The 13407-nt window shown below is 43.7% G+C and overlaps 1 protein-coding gene across 1 annotated transcript; it reads left to right on the forward strand.

Annotated features, from left to right (window-relative positions):
- The first annotated feature begins 236 nt into the window (after positions 1-236).
- On the forward strand, positions 237-640 carry LOC112413745 (60S ribosomal protein L30-like). Its single transcript, XM_024765793.1, has one exon. The coding sequence runs from the start codon at positions 237-239 to the stop codon at positions 603-605; it is 369 nt and encodes a 122-aa protein (XP_024621561.1). The 3' UTR covers positions 606-640.
- Positions 641-13407: the final 12767 nt, after the last annotated feature.

Genomic DNA, 13407 nt, shown 5'->3' on the forward strand with positions numbered 1-13407 from the left:
AACCACTGAGCTCGGGCACCTCAACTTAGAGAGCCCACGGTGCCACAAACTACAGAACCCACGCACTCTGGAACACACGCGCCACAACTAGAGAGAAGCTGATGCGCTGCAGTGAAAGATCCTGCGTTCCTCAACGAAGATCTGGCAAGCCGCAGCTGAGAACCAACGCAGCCAAAAATAAATTAAATAAATAAATAAGTAAATAATAAATCTTCAAAAAAAAAAAAGTAACGTAAATGAGAGCTTTCTTGCTCCCCAGCCATCTTGGCAGCTGCTCGAAAAAGTCACTGGAGTTGCTCAACTCTAGGCTCCAACTCGTTATGAAAAGTGGAAAGTATGTGCTGGGGTACAAGCAGACTCTGAAAATGATCAGACAAGGCAAAGTGAAACTGGTCAGCCTTGCCAACGACTGCCCAGCCTTGAGGAAATCTGAAATAGAGTATTATGCCATGTTGGCCAAAACTGGTGTCCATCACCACACTAGCAATAATATTGACTTGGGCACAGCGTGTGGAAAATACTACAGAGTATGCACACTGGCTATCATTGATCCAGGTGATTCTGTTATCATTAGAAGCATGCCAGGACAGACTGGTGAAAAGTAAATCATGCACAATTTTTCTTCAATAAAACTGGCCAAAGCTTGTTTTTTTTTAAAAAAAAAAAACGAATAATAATAATAAGGTAAATGAGAGAAGCATTTTCTGGACCTTCAGGACCTGTGCAAACATCAGATGTTACCATCACCATCTTCATCATTGTTATTATCTCCATCACTACCTTGTTTGCAAAGTTACTTAAGAAGGGTGATGGGATGGAAGGAATCCTGGTAGATATTACTACTGCTCCCCAGCATCAGCTCCCCTCTACCTCCTGAGCACTTGGAAGAAAAGACTTTTCAGTTGCCTTTGCAATTGGTGGAGCCCCGTGACTCTCTCTGATCAATGGAGTGGGTGGAAGGGGCCAAAGTATCTAATAACCGGTGCCTGACACTTTCTCCTTCTTTTTCTTGGTAAAGTGACTCAAGAGGCCTTGTGTTCCAGATAGACAGAGCTTCTATCAGCTGGATCCCGAAGTGGCTGTGTGCAGCAGAACTTCCTGCCAACCCTGTGGGACTTGTAGTGTGAATAAGGAATTAACTTTTGTTGAATTGAGTCACTGAGATTTAGGATCGGTTGTTGCTGTAGCATACAACAGCCTAATACACCGATACACTGTGACAGACCAACGGATAAAGAAATCCTGGATGTAGCTGTGGCCTAACTACCTGTATGTCCTTGACTGAGTGGACTAACGTATACCAGCTCTAAGGTCCCTTCAGCTCTGAAATCTCTGACATTTCAACACGCAAAGCAATCCCATGCCAATGACAGAGAAATGTTACCTATCATTTAAGGAATAAAATGAAATTTTAGCTTATAGAAAATCATCTCAGAGAATGAATCAAGCTAGAATAACTTGTAGAATTGAGACAATATTTTTTAACTGTTTTATACACACACCAGCCTTTTAAAGAGAGTGTGTTAAAATAGTTGCATTAAGGAGAATCAGTGACTCGTGGTCATTATTATGAACCTTAGTTATTTTACAGTGATGGCCTCAGGGCCAGTGACGAGTATAAGTCTCCTTGTTACTCACAGTGGCCTAAGACTCCCATGTGATCTGAATTCTTGTTATGAATTTTTTAGTCTCTTTTGTGCCAGCCGTTACCTTTCATTGCTGTCGATGTCCTGATCATTTTCAGCAGCTCGTCCCCCAACTTTTATTGGCTGTAGAGGTAGAAAGCAGATATCAGACTGTTAGAATTATACATGATGGTTAGGATATATAGGGTCTGAGTAAGAGGTTAAGAAGATTTCCTAGGAGTAAAGCAAATAGGTCCTCAACATGAACTTTGTAGCTTCTAAGGATACACATCTTTTTGCTTCATTTCTTATTCTCACTAATATTGCACAAAGGTGAATTTTCCCAGTAACTGGGGTCTGGTAGACAGTGTGCTAATGTATTCGATTCTCTACAGCAGCCCTAGCAACACAGATGCATAATTAAGTTGCTGATATGGGCCTGACAGCTTTAGAGAGAATTCTCAGGCCATTTGCCAAAACTAACATCATGGGAAGAACTAAATAATTTGTTTCTCATGACAATTTGGTGAAGCAATATAGCATAACAATTAAGTGTGTAGGCTCTGGAGTGTGACTGTCAGTGCTCAGAGCCCAAGTGCACAGAGCTTACCCTTGCAAGCTCTGTGAACTTGGGCAAGTAAGTCCACCTCTTGGTGTCTCCATTTCTCCTTTTTAAATTGATATAATCAACTAAATGAGTAGCGTGTTGAGTGCTTAGAAAAGTTCCTGGCATTGTCAGCACTCAGTAAATGTTAGACTTATAATAATTATTTTTCTTGGTCCTTTTAGTATACTTACTGTATTGGTCAGGGTTCTCCAGAGAAACAGAAACAATGGGATATAAGTGAAATAGAGAAAGATTTATTATGAAGGATTGGCTCATGTGACTATGGAAGCCGAGAAGTCCCACAATCCACTGTAGATTGAGGAGGACCAAACTGGAGGACCAAGAAGGCTGGTGATATAGTTCTGTACCAAACCTGGAGGCTCGAGAACTGCAAGCCGATGGAGTTAAGTGCCAGCCTAAGTCTGGGGGCCTGAGAGCCAAGAGCATCCCTGTCTGAGGACAAGAGAAGATAGATGTCCAAGCTCAAGCAGAGAGCAAATTCGCCCTTCCTCCACCTTCTTGTTCTATGCAGTTCCTCAACAGATTGGATAATGCCTGCCCACCTTGGTGAGGGGAATCTTTACTCAGTCTACCCATTCAAGTGCTAATCTCTTCTGGAGGCACCCTCACAGACACACCCAGAAACAATGTTTTACCAGCTCTCTGGGCATCCCTTAGCCCAGTCAAGCTGATATAAAATTAACCATCATATTTACAATTATCAACATTAAGTGCTACAAATAATATAATGGTATCCTCTGATTAATCTGTTAATTTTTCATTGGTCACTCTGTTAGGGTTCTCCAGAGAAATAGAACCAATAGGATGATTGTATATAATATAGTATATAGATAGATTTATTTTAGGAAATTGACTCACGTGATTATGGAGACTGGTAAATCCAAAATCTGCAGTGTGGACAAGCAGGCTATAGACCCAGAGGAGAGCTGATGCTACTGTTCTGATTTGAAGATCATCAGGCTGAAGACTCAAGAAAGAGCCAATGTCCGAGTTCAAGTCCACAGATCATCTGCTGCAGAATTCCCTCTTGTTCAGGTAGAGGACAGTCTTTTGTTCTAGCTGGGCCTTCGACTGATTGGGTGAGGCCCACCCACATTACAGAGGATAATAGGCTTTATTCAGAATCCACCGATTTAAATGTTAATCTCATCCAAACCACCCCCCCCCCCCACAAAAAAAGAAAACAACTAACAATCACAGACACATATCATGTCTCCTTACTGGGCCAGTCTCTTCAGCTTGTGGCTTGAATCTAGCCCTAGAATTTCCCGATGGGAAGTTCTCATTTGCAATCTTCTCCCTCTCCTCACTTATACATTGAAGAAAGAAGGGGTTTCCTTTTTTGTGAAGGAGGGAGCAAAACATGAAGATCTCTCTAGCCTGAAATATCTTGTTTCTCCCTTGGTTGCACATGAATTCCTGCAACCGTCAGGCACTGGCATCTTGGATTAATCTCTAAGCCTACCCTTTAGAAAGCAGCCAACAGGATTTGCCTGCCTAGTTCTCTTGGTGTCAACTACTAGGTACACAGCTCTTTAGGAATGGCCTTTTTAAAGAACTTATTCGGAGTTAGTCATTGATTCACTTGATAAATACTTAATGAACACCTACTATGTGGATGGCATGGGTTGTCCTGGGGATACAAGGATGAATAAGAAACAGATTTTATCCATCAAAATCAGTCATATTAAGGAAGTTTTTATGATTTCTCTGGCTTCCCAAAAAACTGACCTAATTTGGTCACATGCAATTCTTAGGTTTCTTTAGATAAATGCTGTATCCTTTAAAGGAGTTTGATGAAGGTCAAGGTTAGCTATTTCCCCTTGCTCTCAGCTTATAATGAAAGCAAGTCTCAGACATTTATTTAAAAAAACATTCAAAATCAAAAGCAAAAACAAACAAACAAAAGAGAAATTAAAAAACACTCATTAGCAAGTAGGGCCCAAACAGTTTATGTAGCGTAGCCTGTTCAGAGAGGTCCACAAAGTTTGTTCTTTCAGGTGCTCTGACTACTGCCAGGTGTGGATGGTTCCCTTGAAGCAGATGTGATAACTTTCCAGAAGCAAGCTCCTAGGCCCTTTCAGTGGGCATCAGGCAACTATACGGCAAAGGCTGGACAGAAGGCAAGGGGTCAAGCCCCATCCCTCAGGGTTTAAGTTACAGCCTTCCTGAGGTTCTTGCATACTGTTCCTGCAAGGGTGGGAGGATTTATGAACTACGTTAGCTGATTTACATAGCTTGAAGATCTTAAAATTCACCAGTTCAAGCCTGCTTCTACCATCTACCGTGATAGTCAATAGACCACTACATTCAATAAAAGCCCACTGCTGACGTGCCATATATTAACTGGCACAGTGTGGCTTGTTGCTTTAGAACAGTTTACAGCAGAGCTTGAAGTAGTCCCTTCTGTCGTGTGGGCGTCCTGATAAGCCACGGTGGGTGGGCCATCCCTGGACTGTGTGCCCCTGATCAGCACCTTGGTTACATGCTTGGTTATAGCATAACCCATGTCACATGTACATAATACCTCTCAGTGTACACTAAAGTATTTCCAGGTAAATAAACATATATTATAACAATAACAACCTGGGTTTCATGCTACTGTATTCTCCTATGTCCCTGTTCTCTGCTAGTTCTCGAAATTGCTAAATTTGTATTTTTTTTCTACCACTTTTCCAAGATAGGGTTTGAAGCTGAAGGACAATGACGGATGCCTAAAATTGCAGTTACAGGATGTTAATGAGTTGGGCTGACTGCCCAGGCAAAGGCTGACTTGCAGGTTTGTTGTGGGGAAAGCCTTGCGTCTGAGTCTAGCCTTCGTGAAGGCGGGTCTGAATCCTGTATTTTATCAGTTCGTTAGGTCAGGCTACAGAGGGATACTCACACTAACCAAAATCACATTTTTGCTGTTTACACCAAGTCTTTCTTGGAAATCTATGTACCCGTGAGTCTGGATTAGTTATTGGCAAGCTGCCTTGTGACACTGGAGAAAGAACAGAGAACTAGATGGTACTATGCGGGTACTTTATCCAAGTTATGGAGAAGCCTGATGAGTGTTCCACATCTCACGAGACTAGATCCCTCTATGATGTGATGAAATGGAGCATCCTGAACAGATCTCTGTCTGATAAATTCTTACTAAACCTTCTTTCACTGATTCTAAGATTCCCATTTTTAACACCTTTGGATAGATTGCATGAACTATGGTAACTGCCTTTTTATTGCTCTCCATTCAGACTTCTACCTTTCCTGAACGACCTCATTATATATTACAGTGGACATGTTACAGATGCCCTATGTCCCAGGCATGAAGATCCACTCTGGTCACATGACCAGACTTGGAGATTTCCCAAATTCCCTTCAGCCCCAGGTTCATAAATCTTCTCTCAAATGAACTCACTTCTTTTTTTTTTTTTAATTTATTTAATTAATTTATTTTTGACTGCATTTGGTTTCACTGCGGTGCCGGGCTTCTCATTGCGGTGACTTCTCTTGCTGCGGAGCACGGGCTCTAGGCGCCCGGGCTTCAGTAGTTGTGGCGCGCGGGCTCAGTAGTTATGGCTTGTGGGGTCTAGAGCGCAGGCTCAGTAGTTGTGGTGCACAGGCTTAGTTGCTCCGTGGCATGTGGGATCTTCCCGGACCAGGGATTTAACCCGTGTCCTCTGCACTGGCAGGTGGATTCTTAACCACTGAGCCACCAGGGAAGCCCGTGGACTCCCTTTTTATTTTTGCCCGTGCCATCTGGTTTGGGGGAATCTTAGTTCCCTGACCAGGGATGGAACCCGTGCCCTCTGCAGTGGAAGTGGGGAGTCCTAACCACTGGACCGCCAGGGAATCCCCATCTCATGTAGACTGACTTCTGCAGATGGCTAACCTCTAACATTTTTTTCACATTTTTATTGATTTCCCTTGTAAACTTAGATTTAAATAGAGGATACCCTTTACTACAGCAGTCAAGGGCATTTGGCAGTAAGATCTAAGTTCCATATCACAATTACTCCTGTCCAAACTCTCGATCAAGCTTCTCATCTTGGTTTTCAGCTTTAGCCAGAGAACAAACACTTACTGATGGAATTTTATAAGAGTGGACATGTTACCTCATGGCAGCAAAATTTAAGACATTAAAATGATCTAGTCTCGGCTTCCCTGGTGGCGCAGTGGTTGAGAGTCCGCCTGCTGATGCAGGGGAGGCAGGTTCGTGCCCCGGTCCGGGAAGATCCCACATGCCGCGGAGCAGCTGGGCCCGTGAGCCATGGCTGCTGAGCCTGTGTGTCCAGAGCCTGTGCTCTGCAACGGGAGAGGCCACAACAGTGAGAGGCCCACGTATCGCAAAAAACGAACAAACAAACAAACAAAAAAAGAACTTTGGTTCTGGATGAAGCACGAAATAAAACAAGTTTACATAACAGAGCCTGTACCACATAATCTTAGATTAGGGCTGATGATAAGAGAAAAATAAGCACTTTACGCAGGATGATGCTCTAGAAAGAATTTAAATTACAAACCTACACTGAAACCCTCTGGCTTTTACTTTTGCTAGACTCTAGAACAGATAATATCCAATTGCAATATATAAATTTCTATGTTTAGAGCCAGCACTTGACTCAATCAAATCCTCATGCTATTTCATCTGAGATGTTCACACTTTTAATAATTGGTAGGTGATATTTTCATATAAGGACACATTATATGTATACATGTTTCAGAGAAGCACTTGAAAATTTAAAATTGGGGCCTTAGTCCTATTAATTTAGCAAGTAAAAATTATTTTCGCTTATGAAATATCCAACATTTTTAAAATGGAAAACTTAAAATAGTACATTCCTCAGCTGTGGTTTAGAAGGAAGGAACACACTCTTTGAAGGCCTGGTTAGCATTCGACTTGCAGTGCGTTTTATGTGCTGCCTGCTTTTCTTGCTTTATGGATTATCTCCAACCACCCCGAGACAGGTTGATTATCTAGTTTATACTGGTGAGAAAAGAGAGGCTCAGAGATGTTAAAACAAAAACAAAAACCTTGCCCATGTACTGAAACAAGTTTAGGAGCTACTATTTTTTTTTTTAATGTTTAATCCAGAGCTCACAAGCTTTCCATTAACAACCATCAATGAACTCAACACGTGATACAAAAGGCCTGCATTTAGTATAATAAATTATCTGACAGTGACAGTATTGGAGGCGGGAATATGATCAGAAATGAACAATTTTATAAGGCAGAACACCTGAGAGATAAATGTAGGTAACTGATAAGAAGTGTTGTGTAGTTCATAGTTTCAAAAAACAATCATCATCATAACTTGGTCTCCTAGACACTGAAGTCTGAAGCTCCTTGATATACTATATAGCATGGGCAAACAAAGAGGTTTTGTTCAGTACATGTTTTTGTGGGATGGTGTAACTATGCAATCCCTATAGGTCAACAAACACTGCACAGAGCCGACCAATGACTCATGAAATCTACTGTGAGATCTCCCTCCTCAGTTTCAAAATATTCATTTAGCATTGCATTAGTGAAACAGCCAACAGCTTGTCAGTCTTTTCACTATCTTGGCCTGGTTCAAAATGGATCAGGATTTTACATCGGCAGGCGGACTCTCAACCACTGCGCCACAAGGGAAGCCCTGGATCAGGCTTTTTAACTTGGAATTTTACTCATTTAAAAAATTTCATATGCATTGTGGTAAAATAATTCACTTAAGACAATTTAATTTATACATATATTACACTTACATATACATATATTTTTTTAAATACTCTTTTCATTATATAGTAAAATTTTCCTATGTAGACTTAGAAGTTAGATTTTGAAAATAACAACCACCGTAGAGTAAAAATAGCTCTTTTTCTCCTTTCTTCAACTTCCCGAAGGAAAAATGTACTACTGTTTTGATTTCTAAAATGTACTACTGAACATGTACACAGTCATGGAAGACTGTGTTGACACTGGTTGTGAATTTTGTTTGGCATTTGGGACTTTTCATCTTTGTCTTTAAATATTAGAGTAGTGATAATGCTACAGTGATTTACAGTGATTTATTCTTTGTATTTTGAGCATCCAATACCAAACTAACTTCTTTTTACATAATTATTATGAGAGAGAAGAAAATATTTTGTTTTCTTGTAGACAACAGATTGAAATGCTTAGTTCTAAACTGAAATTACTTACTTCCAAAACCAGGCAATGACATATTGATGATATCAGAATAGCTGTTTGCTATCATTGTCAATGAGTGGTACATAATTTAAAATAAAGGATTAGCAACAGTTTCACTATAAGGAACTTATTTTTGTAGAAGCAGTAAAAATGAATTCCACACAACACGGTATAGCTTAAAACGATGCGTCAGTTCTGACCTTTTATATTAAATAGGAATGTAAACCTGATTAATCTCAGCAAAAAATTTTTTTGTCCACGAACACCTACGTTTGTGGCCAACTGGCAGGTATAGGCAATTCATCAGGCTGCCTGCTTCCCTCTTATTATGGGATTGCTCTGAGAGCCCAAGGCTCATTATGCAAAGGGCATCGTTATTAGATGGGTGCACTATTTTTCATCCTCCCGGAAGATGACCTTTAGCATAGGGAGGAAGGTCAGGAAAGCGAGGGCCGTCGAGCTTCCATCTAATGTCGCGAGGAGAGGGGTGCTGACGTAGGAAAGCAGTTCAGGCATCCAGGCCCCCAAGTGCGCGGGCCTCGCAGGAGGCTGAGCTCAGAGCTTTAGCACAGGAGAAGGCGCGGAAGAGTTCGGGGCGTGGTTGGCTGCCGCAGGGTTATCTACAGGAGTCCAGCTCCCCTGGGGACATGTCAGCGGCGGCCTGGCCCGTGCGCACCGAGAACAGGAAGCCGTGAGCCAGGCGGGCAGTGGAAGCGGCAGCGGGTCAACTCCCGGGCAGTCTCCAGGCCGCCCGTCGCGCCCGCGCCCGCGCCCCCAGGATTCCGGCGCTCTGCCGGTTCCCCGGGAGTCGCCATGGCGACGGACGCCGGGTCCTGGACTCGGCGGGAGGCGCCCGGCCCAACTGCCACCACCGCGGCTTCGATGGAGAGCTGTGCTGACGCGCCTGAGACCGAGGAGTGCTGGAAGATCATCGAGAACCTCGAGTCCACTATTGAACAATTCCGGTTCAGCCCCAGGTGACCGGAGCGAGCTGCGGCGCCCCGGCCCGCCCTGCCTGCCTCTCCCTCAGGTCAACACGGCGCCCCGCGCTTCTTCCCGCGCTCCACCGCTTCCCGGGCTCCTGGCTCCAGGCCACAGGGCTGCTGTTTTGATTTCTAAAATGTACTACTGTACACTAAGCACGGACTCTGGAGCCAGACTGCCTGGGTTCGAATCCTAATGACACGCTACAGGGCCCAAGAGTTGGGCGAGTTAGCTAACTTCTCTGTGCCTCGTTATCTCAAAGGGGAAACAGCCGCGATGGTGATAGTGGCGCATAGTGCCTCCTTAATAGTTCATAGCGAACATCCAGTGAATTAATCTGAGTAAGGTGTTTGGAAGAATGTCATATATATAGCGTACATAGTACCACAGAAGTGTTTGCCAATATAACTGTTACTGACCTTTTTCTATAGTTTTTCCATCTCATAATCCTTCTTTGCCCCCTCTGCTCCAGTTTTATTTGGATAATGTAGAGCTGATGTTTCTTGGGGGAAAAAAAAAAAAAGGTACTTTTCTTGCTAAAAACCTTTTGAAATCCGTAAGTGGCCTGCACTAGGTTAGCTGCTGTGGAGGCCCTAAGACAAGGGCCTCGTGGCGCCCGGTGGGCTGGCTGAGAGGCAAGCCCCGCCCACTGAGGCCGCTCCCCAATGGGAAGAAGGGACCAAAGCCCAGTGGTGGGGACCGACGCCGTGAAATGGTGCCGCCACACCAGCTGCCCCCGCTCAACTGTATTAAGTGGGTGCGTTTGTTAAAAGGGATCAGAACCTGGCTGATTGGTGGTTGTGAAAATACATATTGGCAGCAGCGGATGGTAAGCTCGGTGGGCACAGTGTCTCACCTGTTCTAGTGGTTGACTGAGAGGAATGACTTCCTGCCCTGGGTTCCGCAGCATTCCGTGGTGGGGAGCTTCTCCAGCAAAACGCACTGACGGTGCTCAGCGGCCAGACTGACAGTGCCAGGGCCTCAGTTAGTGCTTGTTGCGTGAACAGAGGAACCACTGATGCGCGTGTGAGTTTCTCTTCACCTGCAGTGCTGGGGGGTGGGTGGGGGGGAGACTGTGCTGGTTCTCAGGTGTCTGGTGTGAGCGGGAGAGGCTCAGTACTGACTGCAGTCCCGTAATGAGGGAAGAATCAGCCCATGAGGAAGCAGCAGTCCACAAACCAACATAAGCCCGTCCTTTGTGAAGTTTAGTTCTAGTCAGGAAACCAGCGATAGACAAGCAGACTCTATAATAAATAAGTTAAGTGGTGGTGAGTGCTAAGGGGGAAACAGAGCCGAAGAAATAGTGTGTGGAGTGGGGAAGGAGGTTGTAATTTTAGATACTGTGGTCAAGGAAGGCTTCTTGGAGATGACTTTGGGGGGAAGACCTGCAGGCTGGAGGGGGAACCCTCTCAGGGAACAAAGTGTTCCAGGCAAGACAGGAAGCAGAAGAGAGTGGGCGTGGGTGTCACCAGGAGGCTGGAGCAGTGGGGGGAGGAGAGAGCAGTGGAGATGAGGTCAGAGGTAAGGGGATGGTGCCGGATGGCCTGGCACCTAGATCCTTGTAAGGACTTCAGCATTGACCTTGGATGAGGTGGTCAGATGTGTTTTTTAAACACCGCCAAGCAATTCTCCAATTCTCAGCCGACACTGACTGGGTGTGTCCTGTAGTTTGCTTATTTATATATTTTTATTGAAGTATAGTTGCTGTACAATATTATGTAAGTTACAGGTGTACTATATAGTGATTCACAATTGTTAAAGGTTATACTCTTCTTACAGTTCTTATAAAATATTGGCTATATTCCTCATGTTGTACATTATATCCTGTAGCTTACTTAATAGTTTGTACCTCTTAATCCCCTACGCCTGTGTTGCCCCTCCCTCTTTCCCTCTCCCTACTGGTAGCCACTATTTTGTTCTTGTGTCCTGTAGTTTAACTGGAGATAGTGTCAGATTCCATAGGTTAAGGGCTCAGTCCCACAAGACTGCCCCTGTCCTCCCTCTTCAGAGGCCAATTTCAAGTCCAGGTTGTCATCTGTGCTTCTGACAACCAGCTATAACTCAGAGGTTCCTCAGGTTCAGTTGATTTGCTAGAGTGGCTCACAGGACTCAAGAATCCAGTTCACCTACTCGGTGACTGGTTTATTACAAAGAATATTAAAGGATATGAATGAAGAGCCAGAGGAAGAGATACATAGGGCGAGGTCTGGAAGGGTCTGGAGCACAAGAGCTTCTGTCTCTGTGGAGTTTGGGGTGCGCCACCCTCCTGGCACATGAGTTCATTCTTGTTCACCAACCTGGAAGCTCTCTGAACCCTGTAATTCAGGGATGTTTATGAAGGCTTCACTGCATGGGCAGAATTGATGGAATCATTGACTTTTTGTGATTGATTCAACCTCCAGCCCTCTCCAGAGGAATTGGGGGGTGGGATGGAAAGTTCTAACCCTCTCATCATGGTTGGTTCCCCTGGCAACCACCCCCATCCTTAGGGGCTTTTCAAAAGTCACCTCATTCACATAAAATCAGGTGTGGTTGAAAGGGGCTTCTCACGAATAGCCAGACACCCTGTTCAACTTTTTCCACTATTTCAGAAACTGAGGACAGAAGACCAAATATTATCAGTATAACAAAAGATTCTCTCATTGTGCTTGTCGCTTAGGAAATTCCAAGGGTTTCGGCTGCTGTGAGGCAGGAAGCACGGATGAAGACCAAAATATATATATGTTTATTATAAATCACACTGTCACAGATGGGAAGACGTGAGGGGATTGGAGGAGAGGAATGACATAATCTGGTTTATCTTTCAACAGAATTACTCTGGCAATTGCTTTGATATTAGACTATAGTGAGGACAGGGGTAGAAACAGGGAAACCAGTTAAGGGACTAGGACAATATGCTTGGTGAAAAGTGACCGTGGTGGTAGCAGGAGTTGGAGGTGGTGAGACTAGTCAGGTTCTAGATCTATGTTGAAGGTAGGACTGATAGGCACAGAGTGGGAGCTGGCTAACTGGAAGGATGGAGTTGCCATGAACTGGGATGGAGAAAACTAGGACACGAATAGCTTTGGGGGGAATATCATAAGCTTACTTTTGGACATAATATCTCAGATGTAACTCTTAGCCATCCATCTAGGCTGTTAAGTTGGTAGTTGGTTATGTGAGTCTTTAGAGAAGGAACAGTAATTTACCCTGTACTCTTCTGAGTTCTTGGCTGAGACAGCCCCGGTTATAAAAGATTAACAAGAGGAAAAACAAACAAGTTTATTAACATGCATGTCTCATGTATACCTAGGAGTTACCCAGGAAAAATGAGTAAAACTCCAAGATGGCCCAAGCCACCACTTTAAATACCATCTTCAGCTGAATACAAAAGAAAGATGTAGGGTGGAGGGAGGCCTGTTATGCAAGGTTACCAAGAAGTCCAATAAAAAAGGGTAAGGTCTGTTATGCAGATTTAAAGGGGTGTCTTCTCCTTTAATAAGATTCTTTTGTGAGTTAGAGTCATCTTTCTGGTAGGACAGGAAGACACAAATGGAGAGTTCCTTTATAAATGTAAATTTCTCTTACAAAGGGGTAACTTCTACTCTGTTTCCAGGGCTTCACCTGTGTCTGCAGTTCCTCAAAAATAATTAGCTCAAACTAATCCTTATGCTAAAGAGGCATATTTCGGGGTGCCATGTTCTGCTACCTTTAAAGCCTAAAGTTCAGAAGAGAGGCCCAGAATGGCTGTACCATTGTGGGGGTAATTGGCACAAAGATGGATCTAGAGCTGGGAAACTTGGTCAGATCACCCAGGCAGTGAGTGAAAAGAAGTGTGTGAGCCTTGGGACACATCAAAGTTGTGTGCTCTTTGAAGAGGAAAAAGGTGGAAGCAATATTTTCCTTAGTTAAAATTGAGCAGTACACCATAGTGAAAGTTTGGTGCACTTAATGCCACTTTCTTTGACTAATTCATTAATGAGCATTTGTTAGGATAGATTATTCTAGGATTTAGTGAGACGTGTCATTGCATTCTA

Source organism: Neophocaena asiaeorientalis, unplaced genomic scaffold (genome assembly GCF_003031525.2).
Source record: "Neophocaena asiaeorientalis asiaeorientalis breed wild unplaced genomic scaffold, Neophocaena_asiaeorientalis_V1.1 scaffold217, whole genome shotgun sequence".
NCBI classification, from domain to species: domain Eukaryota; kingdom Metazoa; phylum Chordata; class Mammalia; order Artiodactyla; family Phocoenidae; genus Neophocaena; species Neophocaena asiaeorientalis.